This window comes from Eleutherodactylus coqui, chromosome 12, assembly GCF_035609145.1.
Source record: "Eleutherodactylus coqui strain aEleCoq1 chromosome 12, aEleCoq1.hap1, whole genome shotgun sequence".
Taxonomy (NCBI): domain Eukaryota; kingdom Metazoa; phylum Chordata; class Amphibia; order Anura; family Eleutherodactylidae; genus Eleutherodactylus; species Eleutherodactylus coqui.
In genome coordinates this window covers 7246253-7269990 of record NC_089848.1, presented here as the reverse complement: position 1 = coordinate 7269990, position 23738 = coordinate 7246253, and the positions used below count along the sequence as shown (strand labels likewise).

At 44.7% G+C, this 23738-nt stretch overlaps 1 protein-coding gene across 4 annotated transcripts in view; it reads right to left on the bottom strand.

Moving 5' to 3' along the window:
* SUGCT (succinyl-CoA:glutarate-CoA transferase) overlaps nt 1–23738 on the bottom strand; it is a 992617-nt gene that overhangs the window by 413690 nt on the left and 555189 nt on the right. The window contains exon 13 of one of the 4 annotated variants that reach the window (XM_066584999.1): nt 13724–13816. The exons of the other annotated variants lie outside the window; for them this stretch is intronic. Within the exon in view, the coding sequence (XP_066441096.1) occupies nt 13739–13816 (78 nt within the window). The 3' untranslated portion in view covers nt 13724–13738. Of the gene's footprint in view, nt 1–13723; nt 13817–23738 lie in introns of those variants that run through there. 4 annotated transcript variants of the gene reach the window in all.

The following is a 23738-nucleotide window of genomic DNA, read 5'->3' as shown; positions in this document are numbered from 1 at the left end:
AAAAGTGCAGAGTATACAATCTAGAGGGGACGAGCTACATAAGTGGATCAATCACAAGAGAGTGTGAGGATCTAAAGGGAAAAAACAACTGGTGAATAGACGCAACTCCCCCCAAAAAGGTAGTAGGACGTAATATCCAACTTCTCTTTTATTAAATAAATTAAAAACCAGCATAATATATGTGTTTCGGTTGAACCCGTTCATCAGTCAAGCTGGGTAGGACATCACTCTTTGGAATGAAGGAATGTGCATCCCAAAACTGCTGCTGAAGAGTCCGGAGCTGGGGACCCCAGGAGGAGTAGAAGATGCCAAAATAAAAAAAAAAACAGAGTGCTTCTTTACAGGTTTAAGGAAATATCGATTATCAAAGAGACATGTCAAAAGTTTTGATTACTAAGAGTCGCCAGTTGAAGAAAAAGCGGCACTCCACCGAGCACCGTGAGCCGTTGATTGTCCACACTGTCTCTTGACTCCTCCTATGATAAACACATAGACTTCTATAGACATCTATGTGTCTGTCTTCAGCAGTCGAGAAGAGCCAACAAGCAATGATAGCTGAAGGTGCACAGCACTCTGGTAAGTGCTGCAGCCCCCTTAGTTCAGCGATTAGCGTGGGTCAAAGTATCCAGACCCTCACTGATTAAAACTTTTTTTTTGAACATTAAGTTTTTATTAAACGTTTGAGACCAGATGCAAAATGTTTGAAAAGAGAATGTATACAGGTGCAGAAAAGTTACAATGTAGAAATGGTACACATCTTGACACATTGCTCTCCACATGTCAAAGGGTTTCTAAATGTGCAGTTAAACTGTAAAGATTTGCCTATAAAGATACAGCTATTCAAACCTAGGTTTAAAACTTCTATTGAGTTAAGGCAGAGCAAACAATGCCTAATGCAAACTTAGACTAGCGCCAACTATAACACAAGACATTACTAGACAACACAAATCATTTCATTAGGTCTGTAACATCAGCAGATGATTGGATTCTGAAGATGTACAGCGGAGAAAATGGAACAAGTATAGTGGATGTTACTACACCAATTACCTATTATGTGGAAGCGGGAAGCAATGCTAAATGTTGGTTTTCCAGTAATACTGACCAATGAAATCTTGCATTTAGCATCGGTTCTTTATTACATAGAGCCATTAAATGTTATATGTTCTTATAACACTGGCTATACTGCAGTCACTTTAAGACGTGGCAGAAAATTCAGAGACAAACAAATCCACATCTAAGGGCTCATTCACATGGGGACCTGTGCGCGCAAAAGTCACACGTGTAAAAAAACTTGCAGATATTAGAACCAGTGGTCTCCTACGGGAACGTTCAGGTGAAGGAATGTTAGACGTGCTAAAAACATCTAAACCTTTCCGTAGGAAACCATTGGATCTAATAGCCGTAAGTGTGAATGAGCTTTTGGTGGTTTGCTCAGGTATACAGGTAGGAATTGTGGATTCCGCGAGCGGAAAATAGATCGCAGCATGCTCTATTTTAATGCAGAATCCATGTGGACAGGCTCCATTGAGGTCTATGGGTACGAGGGAATCACTGTGTATATGCAATGAATAAGGGCAGTGGAATCGCTCAAAACTTCATAGAAGAGGACATAGAAAAACCAGAATTAATGCTTGGGGAGGAGAGAAAGAAACTCACCTCTGCTACTTTCTGCTGTTGTTTTCCTGCCTGCGATCTTTTTTGCACGCAGATGATATGTTGTGCATACGCGTACATCCAAGCTGAAAAACCCTCACATACACTCGCAATTAATTTACACAATATATCGCAGGTCTTCTGCTGCGGAAATCCGCATGACACAACTTTTTCGTCTCGCTGCATCACTGCGAAAGAAAAATTGCCCATGTAAATACATCCATTATAAATAATGGGTTGTATTTTTGCGCACATTTTGTGTGTCTCGCAATGCATTTCAACGCCAAAATTTTTCAGCGTCAAAGGCCTCGCCCTATCTATTGACGGTAAAACACTGGAGGCTCTATAGACTCCTTTGGGAGTCTATGGCAGTTGTCCGAAGGCGGAAAGGGGGGTGGGGGTGTTAACAGGGGCTAACACTGCTAAACAATGGTAGGTGCCTCTAGTGAGGCATTTAAAAGTGATAAAGTAGTCCTGCCAATCGTGGGATTTCAGGGCTGCAGCGTTATTTGACTGCAACACGAACACAGCCAGTCATGAATAGTAGCACCGAATTCATTGCGGCTTTTCTTCATTGAGGTCTTCATTCTTCATGCGATTTGGCGCTCTGTTAGCTGCAATTTTTCAGCGTAGCTGAGTGTCAAAATAACGAGGCCTAAATGTGTCTCACTAATCAAATGTGAGCGTGTATATGCAGCATAATGTACTAAACTGTTATCGGCCTCTATGTAGACTGCGCTTTGGGGGAGACACTTAAATTATAGATGTGTGAGTATTAAGTCCCTGATATACATTAGAGTTGTGTATGGGGGACAGCTCAACTTTTGACCGACAGATGATGTGGAGGTCAAAAACGATCAGGGATGTGGACTTTAAATTCTTGATCTTTTTGTTCCCCAGGAGAAAAGTTAATGCCAGAGATGTCTGTTTGCAGCTTACCTCCCTAAACACACAAAGGTTTGACCAAACCGAATATTCATGTGTATGGGGGAGCCAGTAGAAGCAGATGGTGGAAGAATAATCAGTTGTTAAAAGTCTATGGGAGGTCTTTAGTTTACCTTCTAAGGGAATGTCCATACATTCTGTTAATTTTCTGCAGCTAAACACTCCAGAGCAAATTTGGCAGCATTTTCACATTAAAAACCCTATTAAAATCCTGGTGCAAATTTTGACTCAAAATCGGCTGATTTCAGCCATCGCTGCACTCCTCTCACCACCCAATACTTCACGCTGCTCTATTCAGAGTGCAGCACATATCGACAACTGCTACTGAGCACTGCCCCTGGCTTTCAGGGGATGCCACTTCCACGACTCATGGCCGGTGGCGCTTAGCACTCTGGATACAGCCGTGTGAAGTATCAGGAGGCAACTGTTAATGATCCCTATCGCTGTCGTTCATGTGGTGTGATGGTCATGAGATGGAACTTCCACATCACATGGCTGGCGCCACTCAGTGGCAGTTGCCGGTGTGCCCTGCACTCTGGATACAGCAGTCCAAAGTAGCGGGAGGTGAGAGGAGCGGGGCACTGGCTGAAATCAGCTACAGATCCACGGCTCATTTCAAATCACAATCCGTAGCAATGGTGCAGATTTTGATGAGGTTTTTGATACAGAGATGCTGCAGAGTTTCCCCCTGCAGAAAACCGGCAGCATTTCCGCTACATGTGAACATACCCTAATAATTGCAGTAAATGAGTAAATATCAGTACTGGCAAACATTAGGAGTAATTGTCTTTTTAGTTCATAGCCATGTATTAACATGACATTGTATTATGATAATAAGAGAGAAATGTTGTACATTTAACCTATGTGACATTCTTACCATGGTGACCAATAACTGACCCTCGCAAAAAGATGCTATTTCTCAAAATTTTATAAAATTCAGAAAAAAAAATCCTCCTGGGCTTTCCACCTTGTATCCGCCATTCTCACTAGCTTGTGTTGCTGTGTTTTGTCACTCACTATACTTTATCTCAGCCTGTGTTATATTTTCCCCAATTGTAATCTTGTAAAGCACTGAGGACGCGGGTGGTGCTATATAAATAAAATTGCACAGTTCCATACATATGGGTTTTATGCATCCCCTGCAGGTGTAAGCCTCACAAGGACATTAAACGATAACATGTGAATTGTGATCTCACATTGAGCCTACTAGGACAAAAACATTACTCATTACAAAGTATTAATTTCAAGAGCATTATCTATGAAACACATGCTTTATGTGTCTTGTGTTTAACAGCAGCTCTGTAGGTTAAATATTCCACATAACAGCGTTTTAATAGTAAAGTTACGGGACCATATGTTTCACCAGAAGATGAAATGTTTTCTGTTTTTTCCATGTCCTGCTTAGAACTCATATTAATATTGCAGGTATTACCAAAAACACGTTAATTGTACAATACAACACACAGCGTGACATAATAGTTTTATACACAAGGAATATTAATGATAATTGAATCTCTAATAGAGATGAGCGAGCACCAAAATGCTCGGGTGCTCGTTACTCGGGACGAATTTATCGCGATGCTCGAGGGTTCGTTTCGAGTAACGAACCCCATTGAAGTCAATGGGCGACCAGAGCATTTTTGTATATCGCCGATGCTCGCTAAGGTTTTCATGTGTGAAAATCTAGGCAATTCAAGAAAGTGATGGGAACGACACAGAAACGGATAGGGCAGGCGAGGGGCTACATGTTGGGCTGCATCTCTAGTTCCCAGGTCCCACTATTAAGCCACAATACCGGCAAGAGTGGCCCCCCCCTCCCAACAACTTTTACTTCTGAAAAGCCCTCATTAGCAAGGCATACCTTAGCTAAGCACCACACTACCTACAACAAAGCACAATCACTGCCTGCATGACACTCCGCTGCCACTTCTCCTGGGTTACATGCTGCCCAACCCCCCTCCCCCCTGCACGACACAGTGTCCACAGCGCACACCAAAGTGTCCCTGCGCAGCCTTCAGCTGCCCTCATGCCACACCACCCTCATGTCTATTTATAAGTGCATCTGCCATGAGGAGGAACCGCAGGCACACACTGCAGAGGGTTGGCACGGCTAGGCAGCGACCCTCTTTAAAAGTGGTGGGGCGATAGCCCACAATGCTGTACAGAAGCAATGAGAAATCCAATCCTGTGCCACCTCCATCAGGAGCTGCATACGTGGGCATAGCAATGGGGAACCTATGTGCCACACACTATTCATTCTGTCAAGGTGTCTGTATGCCCCAGTCAGACTGGTAATATGTACCTTAACAGTAACCGCGTTGGTGGTAATGTGGTGGTGACTGCGGACCTAGTAGCACGGTTGTATTTTGTTGGTTTTCGGAATATGGCCAGGATTAAGTGGGCCGTGGCGGGGGGATGGTGTGGGGGCTCTCTTGTTGTGTCGGTAAAGGTGAAATTCTTGGACTGCCACCAGACGAACCAATGCAAAGGCATTTGCCAAGAATGTTTTCATTGTTGGAGGAGGAGGGGGATGTTTTTGAGGCACTACGTGTCCTCTCCACGTGTCCGTGGTTATATGCACCTTAACAGTAACCGCGTTGGTGGGAAATGGCCTCGCCGCCATCATGTCTTTGGGAAGCCTCTGTTTCCACACCCCAGAGACATACCATTAGCAGCGGTATAGGCAGAGCCCAGAATTCGTAACATTTCAGCCGTAGCATTAGGACAGGCCCCACTAACATATCACTAGCAGCATTATAGGGGGAGCACAGTATTAGTTCCATTTCAGTAATAGTAGCACTCAAGACAGGCCCCAGTAACAATTCCGAAGCAGCAGTATAGGAGGAGCATAGTCTAAGTTCCATTTAAGTAATAGTAGCAGCCTACACAGGCCCCAGGAACAATTCCGAAGCAGCAGTATAGTGGGAGCGCAGTCTTAGTTCCATTTCAGTAGCTGCAGTATAGCCAAGGCCAAAGTTACATTTATGTAGCTAAAGTGTAGGCCAACCCCACACACCTTTCTGTACCATGAGTGCAGGCGAAGAACATAGAAATTGCTATGATTATACTGTAGGCGAGGGCCCAAAAAAATTGGTGTACCAACAGTACTAATGTACCTCAGTAAAAATTGGCCATGCCCAACCAAGATGGCAGGTGAAACCCATTAATCGCTTTGGTTAATGCGGCTTAAGTGGTAACTAGGCCTGGAGGCAGCCCAGTTTAACGAAAAATTGGTTCAAGTTAAAGTTCCAACGCTTTTAAGAGCATTGAAACGTATAAAAATTTTTTAGAAAAATTATATGTGTGAGCCTTGTGGCCCTAAGAAAAATTGCCCGTTCAGCGTGATTACGTGAGGTTTCAGGAGGAGGAGCAGGAGGAGGAGGAGGAATATTAGACACAGATTGATGAAGCAGAAATGTCCCCGTTTTGGATGGTGAGAGAGAACTATGCTTCCATCCGCGGGTGCAGCCTACGTATTGCTTAGGTATCGCTGCTGTCCGCTGGTGGAGAAGAGAAGTCTGGGGAAATCCAGGCTTTGTTCATCTTGATGAGTGTTAGCCTGTCGGCACTGTCGGTTGACAGGCGGGTACGCTTATCTGTGATGATTCCCCCAGCCGCACTAAACACCCTCTCCGACAAGACGCTAGCCGCAGGACAAGCGAGCACCTCCAGGGCATACAGCGCTAGTTCAGGCCACGTGTCCAGCTTCGACACCCAGTAGTTGTAGGAGGCAGAGGCGTCACGGAGGACGGTCGTGCGATCGGCTACGTACTCCCTCACCATCCTTTTACAGTGCTCCCGCCGACTCAGCCTTGACTGGGGAGCGGTGACACAGTCTTGCTGGGGAGCCATAAAGCTGTCCAGGCCCTTAAAGACTGTTGCACTGCCTGGGCTGTACATGCTGCTCGATCTCCGCACCTCCCCTGCTACCTGGCGCTCGGAACTGCGCCTTCTGCCACTAGCGCTGTCGGATGGGAATTTTACCATCAGCTTGTCCGCCAGGGTCCTGTGGTATAGCAACACTCTCGAACCCCTTTCCTCTTCGGGAATGAGAGTGGGAAGGTTCTCCTTATAGCGTGGGTCGAGCAGTGTGTACACCCAGTAATCCGTAGTGGCCAGAATGCGTGTAACGCGAGGGTCACGAGAAAGGCATCCTAACATGAAGTCAGCCATGTGTGCCAGGGTACCTGTACGCAACACATGGCTGTCCGCACTAGGAAGATCACTTTCAGGATCCTCCTCCTCCTCCTCCTCCTCCTCAGGCCATACACGCTGAAATGATGACAGGCAAGCAGCATGGGTACCCTCAGCAGTGGGCCAAGCTGTCTCTTCCCCCTCCTCCTCATCCTCCTCATGCTCCTCCTCCTCCTCCTGAACGCGCTGAGATATAGACAGGAGGGTGCTCTGACTATCCAGCAACATACTGTCTTCCCCCAGCTCTGTTTCCGAGCGCAAAGCGGCTGCCTTTATGGTTTGCAGGGAACTTCTCAAGATGCATAGCAGAGGAATGGTGACGCTAATGATTGCAGCATCGCCGCTCACCACCTGGGTAGACTGCTCAAAGTTTCGAAGGACCTGGCAGATGTCTGCCAACCAGGCCCACTCTTCTGAAAAGAATTGAGGAGGCTGACTCCCACTGCGCCGCCCATGTTGGAGTTGGTATTCCACTATAGCTCTACGCTGCTCATAGAGCCTAGCCAACATGTGGAGCGTAGAGTTCCACCGTGTGGGCACGTCGCACAGCAGTCGGTGCAGTGGCAGATTAAACCGATGTTGCAGGGTGCGCAGGGTGGCAGCGTCCGTGTGGGACTTGCGGAAATGTGCGCAGAGCCGGCGCACCTTTACGAGCAGGTCTGACAAGCGTGGGTAGCTTTTCAGAAAGCGCTGAACCACCAAATTAAAGACGTGGGCCAGGCATGGCACGTGCGTGAGGCTGCCGAGCTGCAGAGCCGCCACCAGGTTACGGCCGTTGTCACACACGACCATGCCCGGCTGGAGGCTCAGCGGCGCAAGCCAACGGTCGGTCTGCTCTGTCAGACCCTGCAGCAGTTCGTGGGCCGTGTGCCTCCTATCTCCTAAGCTGAGTAGTTTCAGCACGGCCTGCTGACACTTGCCCACCGCTGTGCTGCCACGCCGCGCGACACCGACTGCTGGCGACGTCCTGCTGCTGCTGACACATCTAGATTGCGAGACAGAGGTTGAGGAGGAGGAGGAGGAGGGTGCTTTAGTGGAGGAAGCATACACCACCGAACATACCACCACCGAGCTGGGGCCCGCAATTCTGGGGGTGGGTAGGACGTGAGAGGTCCCAGGCTCTGACTCTGTCCCAGCCTCCACTAAATTCACCCAATGTGCCGTCAGGGAGATGTAGTGGCCCTGCCCGCCTGTGCTTGTCCACGTGTCCGTAGTTAAGTGGACCTTGCCACTAACCGCATTGGTGAGGGCGCATACAATGTTGCGGGAGACGTGGTCGTGCAGGGCTGGGACGGCACATCGGGAAAAGTAGTGGCGACTGGGAACTGAGTAGCGCGGGGCCGCCGCCGCCATCATAGCTTTGAAAGCCTCCGTTTCCACAACCCTACACGGCAGCATCTCAAGGCTGATAAATTTGGCTATGTGGACGGTTAACGATTGAGCGTGCGGGTGTGTGGAGGCGTACTTGCGCTTGCGCTCCAACACTTGCGCTAGCGACGGCTGGACTGTGCGGTGCGAGACATTGGTGGATGGGGCCGAGGACAGCGGAGGTGAGGGTGTGGGTGCAGGCCAGGAGACGGTAGTGCCTGTGTCCTGAGAGGGGGGTTGGATCTCAGTGGCAGGTTGGGGCACAGGGGGAGAGGCAGCGGTGCAAACCGGAGGCGGTGAACGGCCTTCGTCCCACCTTGTGGGGTGCTTGGCCATCATATGTCTGCGCATGCTGGTGGTGGTGAGGCTGTTGGTGGTGGCTCCCCGGCTGATCTTGGCGCGACAAAGGTTGCACACCACTGTTCGTCGGTCGTCAGGCGTCTCTGTGAAAAACTGCCAGACCTTAGAGCACCTTGGCCTCTGCAGGGTGGCATGGCGCGAGGGTGCGCTTTGGGAAACAGTTGGTGGATTATTCGGTCTGGCCCTGCCTCCACCCCTGGCCACCGCACTGCCTCTTGCAACCTGCCCTGCTGCTGCCCTTGCCTGCCCCTCTGAAGACCTGTCCTGAGTAGGCGTTGCACACCAGGTGGGGTCAGTCACCTCATCGTCCTGCTGCTCTTCCTCCGAATCCTCTGTGCGCTCCTCCCTCGGACTTACTGCCCTTACTACTACCTCACTGCAAGACAACTGTGTCTCATCGTCATCCTCACCCACTGAAAGGTCTTGAGACAGTTGCCGGAAGTCCCCAGCCTCATCACCCGGACCCCGGGAACTTTCCAATGGTTGTGCATCAGTGACGATAAACTCCTCTGGTGGGAGAGGAACCACTGCTGCCCAATCTGAGCAGGGGCCCAAGAACAGTTCCTGGGAGTCTTCCCGCTCCTGAGCATGTGTCATTGTAGTGGAGTGAGGAGGCTGGGAGGAAGGAGGAGCAGCAGACAGAGGATTCGGATTTGCAGCACTGGACGGCGCAGAACTCTGGGTGGATGATAGCTTGCTCGAAGCACTTTCTGCCATCCACGACAGGACCTGCTCACACTGCTCATTTTCTAATAAAGGTCTCCCGCGTGGACCCATTAATTGGGCGATGAATGTGGGGACGCCAGAAACGTGCCTCTCTCCTAATCGCGCAGCAGTCGGCTGCGACACACCTGGATCAGGAGCTCGGCCTGTGCCCACACCCTCACTTGGGCCTACGCGTCCTCGGCCACGTCCACGTCCTCTAGGCCTACCCCTACCCCTCAGCATGCTGTATTACCAGTGATTTCCAAGCCAGGAAAGAAATTGGCGCAAGCCTGCAGCCAAAATAGAATTTTTTCCCTTGTTTTTCAAAGGACAAGCCACACTGCGTGTATTCAATGAATACTACTAAGTTTAATAACTGTGTTGTGGCCCTGCAAATGTGTCAGAGAACTGCAGTGATGCAAAGTTATTCGCTACAGCAGATCAGGGATTTCCCATGCAGGAAAAAAATTGGCGCAAGCCTGCAGCCAAAATAGAATTTTTTCCCTTGTTTTTCAAAGGACAAGCCACACTGCGTGTATTCAATGAATACTACTAAGTTTAATAACTGTGTTGTGGCCCTGCAAATGTGTCACAGAACTGCAGTGATGCAAAGTTATTCGCTACAGCAGATCAGGGATTTCCCATGCAGGAAAAAAATTGGCGCAAGCCTGCAGTAAAACGTAGCTGGCTGCGTCTGATTTTTTAACGTTCTGCACGCAGCACACACGTACCCAGAGCCCTGAGGACTGTCAGAGGCAGGCGAAATAGAATTTTTTCCCTTGTTTTTCAAAGGAAAAGCCACACTGCGTCTATTCAATGAATAATGTATGTCTTCTGGCCCTGCCTACACAATTCTATCCCTGTAGTATTAATGCCGGGTGCAATGGTCTGCACAGCCGGTTTTGAGGGAAAAAAAAAATGCAACACTGCTAACAGCAGCCTGGACAGTACTGCACACGGATAGATGTGGCCCTAGAAAGGACCGTTGGGGTTCTTGAAGCCTACACTCACTGCTAACACTCTCCCTGCCTAACCACCACTTCTGTCCCTATTGCAGGGCGCAATGCTCTGCAGATCCAATTTTGAAAAAAAAAAAAAAATACAGTGCTAACACAGTACTGCACACTATTAGATGTGGCCCTGAGAAGGACCGTTGGGGTTCTTGAAGCCTACACTAACTCCTAACGCTCTCCCTACAGCAGCTCCAGCACGATAGCACTTTCCCTCAGCTAACTCACAAGGCATCTGAGCCGAGCCGCGGGAGGGGCCGATTTTTATACTCAGGTGACATCAGATCTCCCCAGCCACTCACAGCAGGGGGGTGGTATAGGGCTTGAACGTCACAGGGGGAAGTTGTAATGCCTTCCCTGTCTTTCAATTGGCCAGAAAAGCGCGCTAACGTCTCAGAGAGGAAACTGAAAGTAACCAGAACATCGCGTGGTACTCGTTACGAGTACCGAGCATCTCGAACACGCTAATATTCGCCCGAGTATCAAGCTCGGACGAGTACGTTCGCTCATCTCTAATCTCTAACCGACCCTCACCCATCATGTGCCATTTATAACGCTGATGTCTTCTGTGGCAGAGGGACCTTTGGGCACCCTCAGGTAGGAGGGTCTGCTAACAATGGGTACTTCTGCACCTCCTGTACCACTGCGGGGTACACACTACTGTGAAACAGCCCATACTCCTATACTGCTACTGGGCAGACAAAAAAACTAAGGAACTCCAAATGAAAGTTCATAGTGTGTGTATGTGTGAGTGTGTTTCTGCTTCATATGAGTAGGCTACTCATGAAATACAGTGATACCTTGGGTTAAGAGTGCCTCAGCTTACAAGCTTTTTGACTTGCGAGCAGGCTCTCTCACGAATTTCTGCTCTGATTTAAGAGCAAAAACTTGGGTTAAGAGCCTTGCTCTCAATGGGGCTGCCACTGCTGTCGGCAGCCCCTGTAGTGATTTTCGAGGAAGGTCTTTAACCCCTTAATGACATGGCCTATTTTGGACTTAAAGGGGTTGTCTCGCGGCAAACCTCAAAATTTTACCTTACCCCATTCCCCCTGTCACCCCCCTGGCATAAAATAGCAAATTAAAGCGGTTTTTAAACCGCTTGCTACTCACCGATCCGATGAAATAAGGACTTTAAAAAATCTTCTCCCAAGATGGCCACCGGTCCTTTCCCAGGGATGCACTGCGGTTTTCTCCCATGGTGCACCGCGGGTCTTCTCCCATGGTGCACCATGGGCTCTGTGCGTTCGATTGCCGATTCCAGCTTCCTGATTGGCTGGAATCGGCACACGTGACGGGGCGGAGCTACGATGACGACGCGGTGACCAGCTCTCCGGCACGAGCGGCCCCATTCACCAGGCAGAAGACCGCACAGCGCAAGCGCGTCTAAAAAAGCAAGAAGACATCAGAATTAGACGGAGCCATGGCGACGGGGACGCTAGCAACGGAGCAGGTAAGTGAATAACTTCTGTATGGCTCATATTTAATGCACAATGTACATTACAAAGTGCATTAATATGGCCATACAGAAGTGTATAGACCCACTTGCTTTCGCAAGACAACCCCTTTAAGGACGCAATGATTTTTGGCGGATTTTTATCTCCGTTTATCAAAAGTCATAACTTTTTTATTTTTCTGTCGACGCGGCCGTATAAGGGCTTGTTTTTTGCGTGGCGAACTGTAGTTTTTATCAGTGCCACGTTTGGGTACATTTGACTATATTGTAAAACTTTTTTTTTTTTTCTTTTTAATGATAGCAGGGAGAGAAAACGCATCAATTCTGCCATGGATTTTTTTTTTACAGCCTTAATCATGCAGCATAAATGACACAATCCATTTTTTCTGTGGGCCGGTACGGTTACAATGATATTCTTGCATTTTTTTAGGTTTTTCCACTTTTCTGCAATAAAAACGTTTTTTTTGGAATTTTTTTTTATCGCTACATTCAAAGTCTGGTAACTTTTAAATTTTTTTATGTACAGAGCTCTGTGAGGGCTTATTATTTGTGAGATGAGCTGTAGTTTTTATTGGTACCATTTTGGGGTACATATGGCGTTTTTGATCACTTTTATTGCGTTTCTAGGGAGGCAAAATGCTAAAAATTAGCATTTTGCCTTAGTTTTTAGCGCTTTTTTAACGCTTTTTTCCGTGCGCACTCAAAAGCATGTGCATCTTATTGTACGCGTCCTTACGGTGCGACAATACCGAATATGTGGGGTTTTAATTTTTTTATGCTAATATGAGAAAAAGCATAAAAAAAGGGGTTCTTTTAGGTTTTTTTTACATTTTTTTTTAATTCATTTTTTTAATCTTTTTTTCACACAGCTTGTGTCCCCCTGGGGGACTTTCACCACAGTACTGCTGATCGCTGTGATAAGGCACGGCAGGGCTACTGCCCTGCCATGCCTTATCGCTTATACAGCGATCATAGGTGTTGGCACTACAGGAGCCAGTGTCTGGCATCCTGTTGCCATGGTGACAGGCCGGGCTCTCGCAATAACATCGCGAGACCCGGCTGAAGACAGAGAGGTAGTGCTCTCCCTCTGTGAACTCTTTCCCTGCCGTGTTCTACTTAGATCGCGGTAGGGAAGGGGTTAACAGTGGGGGGCGCATCTCCGATGCCCCCCCCCCCCCCCCGCTGTTGCAGCGGGACGCCGGCTGTGACTGACCACTAGTAGCAGGTAGTAGAGCTATATATAAATACCAGGTATTAGTTGACATTTTGATCAAAACGTGACTATACCGCTAGTCCCTACACTAACCAGGAGTCCAGTGGCACTGGACACAGTTCGCACCACAAGCTGCAAAAGCACAGACAACAGAACACAAGTTACACAGCAAGCTGTACAGGACAGACAACAGGGCATTGACTTACAGGAGACTACAACATATACGGTAATACAAACCACACGGACTCCACCCAGAGCTCACATGCACACAGATGAAACTCAACATCAAGTCTACAAGTGGCCTCATACAGAGGGTAATAGACAGTCAGCCACCGTGCTGACATAGGGAACTGTGTCAGGGATCCACGAACTGACACACAGAGCAAGACATAAGATGTTTGGAGGCCGCACCTGTCAGGGGAAGGGAAAAGGGCACTGCATGTGCTACAGACAAGGACTACAAGTGTCCAAACTGTCTTTAGGGAAGCAGAGAGACACAACAGACCTACATGCAACCACAGATCTGAGTGGGAACAAAACAGATACATCCAAACAGTACACGACGAGCATCAACTACTGACAGGAGCTGGGTTTATATGTGTTGCAGGCTAAAGGGGATTGGCTGCTGGAGAACACCACACCCAGCCAGCTCAATTAACCCCAACCTGTGGAGCTGTGCTGCTAGGAACCTTAGTACTACAGATCCCAGCAGCACACCCTGACACTTTATAGCACAGGGCCCATAGCACTGGGCTCCCTATATGGAGAAGAGAGGCCTTATGGGCCCTCTAAAGCTCCTGGGCCCGTGTACAACCGCATCCCCTGCATTCCTTACAGTTACGCCAGTGGGTCCAAGTTATGGATACATAAGACTCCGTGCCACCATAGAGTGATTCCATGAGATTCCAGGTGAATCTGTGAGGATAAAACCAGAGGTGCATAGTATGGTAACCTATGGGCTCTATATTACAGATGCTGGATCCATAATAGTGGATGAAGCCTTAAAATGTTTTAGTTTTTTTTTTCGATTAAAATACATTGCCTCACACAGAAAATGTGACACCATGAACATTTTGTCACATCATTATGCAACTTCAAGGTATGACCAGAAAAGAAAGTTATGCAAATTGATGCAGTTTCAGGCCAATCACATGATCTGGGGACATGATAAATGGCAAAAACCAGTCTGTGAAGTTAACTTTGAAGAGGTCTCTTGGTCATGAAAACTGCTTTATGACATTTTTTTGTATCTGGATAAAGATTAAACTGTGAAGATGCCTTTAAAATGCTGTCAAGAGCCATTTCAACAAATGAACATGTTTACTAAGGGTTTCATCATAGGGCCACATACAGCCAGTTGGTATTTGTGTTGTATTGCAGCAGAAACTCAGTGAGATGCCACCAACTTGGAGGTGGCAGTCAGCAGAATGACATGTACATCATCGTAGTTGGACTAGAGCACTGAGACGAACGTCACAAAGCACAGATTGATGCATCCGCCTTGCCTTATTTACATCCTAGTACCGTCTCTTCCTTAGAAAAATATTGCAGACAGACTTGGGTGTCCACATGATGTAATAATAATAATAATAATCTTTATTTGTATAGCGCCAACATATTCCGCAGCGCTTAATGTATAGTACATTTGGAGATGTAGATTCCTCCATTTTGGATGTCCACTCCTTCCCATTTGTCCAAGACTGATTTCAATTAGAGTAGCATTTTGCTTGGATTCTGCATGCCCGGGTTTGGAGGCTTAGGCCCAAAGAGAGGCGAGTTAGTTACTGTAAGGTCCTAACCAAAGAGGTCACCTCAATGCTGGGACAAGGGTTCGCTCTATTTGACTAAAATGTGTGATAAGAACTTCACATTTATACATATTTATATCAGGAATGGACATCAGGCAATTGAAGGCAGCCATAGATAGAGAAGCATGGCTGGCCTACATAGTATCCAAGAGTCGGACACAACTGAAAGGTTAGAATTGGAATATCAGAAATGCAGTGCAAATTCATAAATTAACTGTTGGCCTATTTCTTTACATTATTATAGCATACTGTTAACCATTTTTGTAGGTTTATAAAAGAAAATGTGATTCATCAGACCAGGCCACCTTCTACATTTCTCCAAGGTCTAGTTCTGATCCTTTTGTGCCCATTGTAGGTACCTCCCGCAAAAGACAGGGTTGAGGAAGGGCACTCTCACTGCTCTGCAGCCACAAACCCCATAGGCAGCAAGGTGCAATGTACTGTATGTTCTGACTTCTTCCTTTCATATCATCAGCATTAATTTTTTCAGCAATTTGTGCTACAGTAGCTCTTCTGTGGGATCAGACCAGACCGGCTAGCCATTTCCTCACATGTACAATAATGGGTCTTGGGAGCCTATAACCCTGTCACTGAACCACTTTTGGTAGATACTAAACACTTCTAACCAGGAAAAACCTACAAGACCTGCTCTTTTGGCAATGTTGTGAGCCAGTCCTCTATTTGCCCTTTGTCGGAGTTGCTGGGGTCTTTATGATTGCCCATTTATTCCACTTACAAGACAACTTCAAGAACTGATTATTCACTTGCTGCCTGGTAAATCCTTTCCCTTGACATATGCCATTGTCTTGAGATAATCAATGTTATTTACACTCATCATTAATGGGTTAAAATTCTTGTTAAGCAGAACATTAGCAGTGTTTGTCTGACACTTATTGGTATGTCAATTTGTTAGAAGGAAGGAGGCAGATAGTTAATCAGCATTGTCCAATGGCTGGAATCATTCTATTCTTTGTACATAGACATATTAAAATTAAAGGGGTTTTCTGGGAGTTTAATACTGATGGCCTATCCTTAGGATAGGTCAACAATATCCGATTGGTCATGGGTCTGACAGTCAGGAGTCCCGCTGATCACCAATTGGTGGTGCTGCAGAGGTATTGTTTCATCTTCCTTATTTGCAGATATTTCCCAGAGGAGCATGCATGGGCTTATAAGTCTCCTCACACACCTCCTAGGTGCTCTCCTTAGGGAGAGATGATCCGACCGACCGACATTCAAGAAACCCTATAACTGATAAGATTCTAAGTCCTCCCCTGAAGAATTGATCAAAGTATAGGTAAGCAGGGTGAAAAGTGTAGGAGCAAGGTACCATTACTGAACTTAAAAAATGACATTATGAGCAATTAGTGGAAAGGAACAGAGAGAGGAAAAAGGGGAACATGCTGAAAATGAGAAACACTTTTGCTAGAAGAATAATGCAACACGAAGTCCAAAAAATAAAATCAACTAACCACAACAGGAAATTCTGATCAAATACATAACTCTTAAAGAAAATGCTTTTCAACTGTTTATACTTTAAGGGGAACTGGCTAATTATGTGCTAGGACTGGCAAGTACGGGCCAACTATTATTTACATTCACTCTTTACAAAATGTGGTTTAATCACAGATCTTGCCATATGAAATGTATTTAGGATACACTCCGAATCTCACTTGTACTAATTTCAAAGCAATAAAACAGTGAGGAACAAATTATTATAATCTAGCGCTTAATAATGGAATCTATGAACTGGAAGGCAAATTGCTTCAGTTGAATTGTCACTATATAGAGGGGCAAATGTGAACTTAATAGGCATAAGGGATACTATACAGCTGTGCAGACTGGACTTATTCAGCCCATATGCTTGGGAAAGAATGTCTACAAATACACAGCTCTGCCTGCTGCCAGAATACAATGTATTATCACTCTATAGCAGGTCAGAAGATTAATTCAGATCAATGGAACAAGGCCTGCTCAGGGATCCAAACATCCTGTACACATTCTACAGCATGAAACGTTGCACCACGAAAAGATATTGAAAAGTAGTTTGGAAACTAATTTGGAAAGACAATCTTTTTTACTTTAACTGGAACCTATCGCGTGGGAACAGCATTAAAAATTAAATTAGGGTTCCTTCACACGGGCGCTGGGAAAATCGCATAAACGGGAGGCAGCCGCGACCAAGTCATGGCTGCATCTCCTGTTTTTTCGCCCTATGACAGCTGCCGGAAAAGGGAGGCGGGAGTTCTGCTAAACTCCTTCCCCCTATCCGCCCCTTGCATGCTCCCAGCAAAGGAAAGGGGCAGGGTGGGAGCTAGTGTGTTAAACTCCTGCTTAGCAGAGGTAACAGGTAAGCATACATTTGGTGGGCGCCTTGCTTCACTCATTGGGAGAGCTTTAAACTAGAACAATATGGGAAGGGAAGTGAAAGGCCAGGTAAAAATATACAGCAAATTAATACATTTGAGAACCTCGCTATTAGAAGTAGAAAGAGAGAACAAAAACAAAATATTTAGAAGGCAAGAAGAGGAGCAAGACACACCAATCACAAACTAAAATGTTACTACACAAATTTCCGGAGCATGGGAAACAAACAAGGAGAATTGGAGCTCCTAACACAGGAAAAGAAATATGATGCCACAGACATCACAGAAACTTGGTGGAATGATGCACATGACTGGAATACAAGGCTTGAAGGATACAACTTACTTATAAGAAACAGGCCAAAAAAAGGGGATGAGGTATTGCGTTGTATGTTAGGAAAACATTTATCTCCACAGATATTCAAGGTTCAGAGCATGGTAGTTCTGTAGAAACTGTTTGGGTAAAAATACAAGGAGAGAACAACAGAAAGGACACCATCGTAGGCATTTACTATAGGCCACCTGGACAAGCAGAAGATACTGATGAACTCTTACTACATCAGATGGCCAAGCTCTCCAAAAAGCATGACATAGTGATTATGGGAGATTTTAACTATCCAGACATTTGTTGGGAATCTCTCTCAGGTAAAAGTAATGGATCCAACAGATTCTTATCAGCTCTTGCTGACAACTTTATCTTCCAAAAGGTTGAAGAGAGAACAAGGGGATCTGCTATATTGGACTTAATTCTTCCCAATAGGGAAGAAATGGTTGAGGAAGTAAGAGTGACTGGGACCTTAGGAAGCAGTGATCATGCCATCCTTGAATTTTGGATAAAAAGGGGAGAAAGACCTTAGAAAACTCAGACCTCAAGGTTGGATTTCAGAAAGGCAGATTTCAATGAACTCAGAAAGAGGGTTGAAAGAATCCAATGGCTGGATGTTCTTAAAGACAGAAATGTCCCAGGAGGTTAGGAAATATTGTGAAATGAGATTCTCAAAGCACAATCGTTAACAATCTCTAAAAGAAGGAAGAATGGAAAGCATTTAAAGAAACCAGGATGGATGAACGCAGAACTTGCACACATGTTAAAAACTGAGAAAAACGTTTATCAAATGGAAAGAGGGGGGAATATCTAAAGAAGAATATAATGGGGTCTGCAGAAATTGTAGGGCAAGTGTCAGTAAATGCTAAAGCTAATAATGAATTGAGGCGTGCAACAGGGGCCAAAAGCAATAAAAAAAAAGATTTTGGAAGTATGTCAAAAGTAAAAGAAAAGTCAAAGATGCTATTGAATGCTTACAAGCTAAAAATGGTGAATTGGTTAAAAATGATGTTGAGAAGGCTGGACTTAAATTCCTATTTTGTATCTGTTTTCTCTAAGAAAGTAGATGGAACAACAACTGATCTTTCTTGTGCTATTGGGGGAATAAAAAAATGCAGGCTATCTGTAAGCAGAGAGATGGTGAGGGAACACTTAACTAACTTAAATGATTTTAAGTCTCAAGGTCCAGATGAATTACATCCTAAGATACTAAAGGAAGCAGAATGCTGAACCACTCGCCATAATCTTTAAAAATTCGTAGAGAACAGGAGAAGTCCCAGAAGACTGAAAAAAAGCAAAAGTTGTCTGTATCTTCAAAAAAGAGAAGAAGGTGAATGCAGGAAACTACAAGCCTGTGAGCCTGACTTCTATACTAGGAAAGATCTTTAAACAAATTATTAAACAGCAAGTAAACAAGTACTTGGATGAAAATGGAGTAATTAACCAGAGCCAGCATGGGTTTGTAACAAATAATTCATGCCAGACTAATATAATTTCCTTCTATGACAGTATCATCAACTGGGTTGATCAGGAAGATGCGGTAGATATAGTTTATCTTGACCTTAGTAAAGCATTTGACAAAGTATCTTAGACTGTACTTATTGAAAAAATGGCTAAATATGGGATTGGCGAGGCAACTGTTAGGTGGATTCACAGCTGGCTGAGTGATCATACTCAAAGAGTAGTCATAAATGGCTGCACATCCAAGTGGAAGAATGTATCAAGTGGGGTACCACAAGGCTCTGTTCTGCTCGTGGGCAGCGACTAACAGAATGGTATTTAACAAGGAGAAATGCAAAGTCCTACATCTGAGCAAGAAAAGTTAAGAAAGCACATACAGAATGGGAGTAATTAAGCTAAGCAGCATATGTGAAAAAGACTAGGGTATACTAATAGATCGTAGACTGAACATGAGTCAACAATGTAATGAAGCAGCCAAAAAGGCAAACAAAATTCTGGGATGTATTAAGAGAAGCATAGAGTCTAGATCACGTGAGGTAATTATCCTCTCTACTCTTCCTTAGTCAGACCTCGTCTGGAATACTGGGTCCAGTTCTGGGCACCCGACTTTAAAAAAGACAGAGACAAACTGGAGCAAGCTCAGAGAAGAGTTACCAAGATGGTGAGCGGTCTGCAAATCATGTCCTATGAAGAACAGTTAAAGGATCTGGGACTGTTTAGCTTGCAAAAAAAGAAGGCTGAGAGGAGACTTAATAGCTGTCTACAAATATCTGAAGGGCTGTCACAGTGCAGAGCGATCAGCCCTATTCTCATCTGCACAAGGAATGACTAGAAGCAATAGGATGAAACTGAAAGGGAGGAGACGCAAATTAGATATTAGAAAAAACTTTCTGACAGTAAGGATGATTAATAACTGGAACAGGTTACCACGCGAAGTGGTGAGTTCTCCTTCAATGGAAGTGTTCAAACAAAGGCTGGACAAATATCTGTCTGGGATGATTCATAGAACCATTCTATGATTCAAAGCTAGTGTGCTAATCTCCCGCCCCCTCCCTCTGGCAGCCAGGAAGGGGCAGAGAGGGGGAGGGAGTTTAGCAGAACTCCCTCCCACTTCCCTTTTCCAGCAGCTGTCATAGACTCCCATAGGAGTCTATGGGACCATTCGGCGTATACCAGCAAAAGATAGATCCAAACCTATCTTTTTCGGTCAACGTAAAAGCGGCCAGCCAGAATGCACACAGTGTGGCTTGGAGAATAGTCATACCCTTGTGTCCAGCACCACCTTCACCGGCGGACACTGCAGGAACTGGGGAGCAGGTAAGTATAAAAATGACATCCTCCACTCCCCATCAACTACAGGAACAACATTAGCATACTCTATGGTGCTGTTCCAACGTGACAGGTTTCCTTTAACCTCTTAAGGTGTAAGTGCCGTAAATATATGGCACTTGGTCCTGGGCTTTAATCCCGCCCTATAACAAAAATATTGCACGAGGTTAAAGCCTGTGCTCCTGCAATCAAGTGGGAACAGGTTAGGTTCTTAGTTGTTAGTCACAGCTGAGAACCCAGAGGAAAAGAAGGAAGCAGTTTTTAACCACTTTTACCTTCTCCTCTCATGGGTACATAAGAACTATATATATATATATGTACTAAGAAGTGGAAGTGTTCCTTCCATTTTGCTATCCGGCGACCATATGACCACTGGGTGCACCTAGCACAGCAGAGCTACAGGGTCCTGTCACTACAGTGAAATATTTTTCCCTGTAACTGGGGCTTCTATAGATGTGGCTCCTATGGATGCCCCAGCTGCAGTGAAAAAGTGTGTAATAAAAAAAAAAAAGACCATGTGAATGACTGCAAGAGGTCTTACATCATCATGGGGGTCATAGACGGTAGAAAAAGTGTCACAAAGATAAGTAAAATAATTACAGAATAAAATAAAAATCTATGCATAAGAAAGAAAATGACCCAAAGCTGACACCAACCAAAACCGTTGCCATATGCGCCCTGTAATCCGAAACTATACATATCAAACCGTCCATAACAAAATGAGGAACGCATTCCCATACTTTATTTTAGCGTAAATGTACTAATTTTAAAAAGAAAACAACTAAAAATGTTAAAAAATAATATATTTTTAGCTCTTTACCCTCAATAAAACTAAAAAATGGAAAAAAAGGCAGTGAAAAATATATTTAAAAAATAGCTCTATATTGTACGGAAAAAAATGCAGCAAAAATAATTTTGGTAGCTGAAGGAATACAAAATAGAGCAGTAAAACAAGCAAATGGGTAAAATCCATAAAAGGTGTCCAGAAAGGTGGCCTGCAGTCCAGAAATTCCCCAATAGAAAACATTTGGTGCATTATTAAACGAAAACTTCAGCAAAGACGACACCGGACTGTTGAGCAGCTAGAAATGGGACAACATTCCTCTCCCCAAACTCCAGTAATTGGTCTCCTTACTTCCCAGATGTTTACAGACTGCTGTAAAAAGAAGTGGGGACGCAATGGCAGACCTCCTTTTTTAGATGTTTTGCTGCCATCAAAATTTCTAAATAGGTAATTTTTTTTTAAATGTAAAGGAAAATTGTCTCCCTTTCACCCTCTGATATGTGTTTTATATTGTTCGTGAATAAAATATGGTTATATGAGATTTCTAAATCATTTCATTCTTTTGTTCTTTACATTCATTTACATTTTACAAAGCATCCCAACCTTTTTGGAATTGCGGTTGTACATAAATTATCTATCTATCTCATCTCATATCTATCTCTCTATCTATCTCTCTATCTATCTCTCTATCTATCTATCTATCTCAAAGGTTTCACTATTCACAATATAATTATATCCACAGCTTACCTCCTTGTCCTCCCTGCACAGGTCAGACAACTGATATAGCTATAAAGGTCGAAGGGTCCCCCTCACCACACTAGGGCCTGCTGTCATGAGTTTTGTTATAGGGTCTTATGACTTCTACACTCACCTTGTTGTTAATTTATCTTTGAGCTGAAAGATTAGTTAAGTGAGATAGACCGATTTCTACTGATTGACTAAGGGGGGGTCTCACCCAGACGGATTCTAATTGCAGAATCCACAATCGCCATACGCGTGGAGGATCCTTGCAAAACGCAGGCATTAAAAGGCATGAACTTTTGCTTTTTCCTTCCCACTCGCGGACATGAATTGTGTATCCTGCAAGCGGAATAAAAATTGCATCATGCTCTATTTTGCTGCAAATTTGGAGCAGATGGGCTGTGGGTACCCACCTCATTGCTTGGTAATGGTGCAGGAAATACAAACTTTGAAAAAAACCAAAACTGTACTGCGAATGACCAACGGCGAGCTGCCAGGGTCATACGCAGTACAGCTGAATCAGGTATGCAGGGTGACCGGCCGTGCCCACAGCCGGAATCCGCTGCAGGCCTCCCACATGCTATAACCCGACCAGTTCGTGTGAGCCCGGCCTAACAGCTACCTCCTTGTATATAGGGCTGTCGGGCAGCATATCCTGAGCAACACTCCGTCTGAGAGTATTTGTAAATCTATAAATCCCAAATCCAATGAGATAGAGAACTGAGGACATAGAAAAAAACTGAAAGTTTGGCTGTACTCTGATCTCGCCTTTCTCTACCTACTGTTGACACTAATTCAGTCTCTTTATACATTTTAGAGGAGAATATCATCTTACGAAGAAGGGTGACTATTGAAAAATAGCAAAAGGATGACAAATGATTTGGCATCTATAGCGCTAGCATTCATCCATACAGCATAGCACTGCAGTGACTTCACCTGGAGTATCACAAGGCGATGAAAGCTGAAAGGTAAAAAGTTTCTAAAGCAAAAAAAATGTCGGCTGATAACTTAATAGAGATATATTATCTACTTGGATAGTTCAACTACATGTTTTGGGGGGAGGAAAGGTAGATTTTCTTGCCTAAGCTATAGAATGAAATATAAGTATTTGATTTTAACTTTTCTTTATTGACATGTTTAGTAGTAATTGTTTGATCGTAATGGAATAGTCATGCTTAAGTAATGTGATATATATGAGGCACTATATGAGCAAACTGTTATACAAATATGGTGCTCCAGAAGCAAGGATCATCTTTCTTACTGTCGGAAGACAGCTAGTATTTAGCTAGGCTCACATTTCACTTCAGGTGGCTCCATTTTTATTACTGTATTGCATATGTAGTAAAATATTGTTTAGGTTGAAATGCAATACAGTAAAATATGATGATGATTTAATTCTATTTTAAAACTAATCATTCATGTCCTCAATGGAATGTATGGAAGTTGTAAGAAAGTAAATCTATGATCACAAGAAATGAATGAAATATCTATACATTTGTTAGTTTCAACTTTATTAGTTTTTGTTTTTTTTTTGCTTTTTACATACTTGTCACACGTCGGATTTGCATTGCCAGGTTGCAGCGACATCAGGTGAAGCTCTACCTTCACATGCGGTGTAATATCATGCCATGGACAAATCTGCCCCCTAATCTGCATGCCTTACATGCAGGTTTACAAAGGGTCAAATCCACATCAATTCCCCGTCAAAATCCACATGTACGACATATAAATTCAGCTGTGGGTTTGTTTGTGATGTAAATTTGCCCCATCTGTGAATCTACCATAAAGCTAAGGTTACTCCAAGGCTTTTTCACAGTAATATTTTTTCTACAGAATGATCAAAACCTTTGAGCTTATTCACATGAGCGATATTCTCACATTTTTTTGTGGTGCACAATTAGCACTGTTAGGCCTCGGTCACACGGGCGTTTTTTCCCGCGATTTGCGGATCGCATGACGGATGCGCATCCGCAAATCGCGTGACCGGGGCCGAAAAATCGCCCGAAAAAACTGCTCCTAGCCGTGT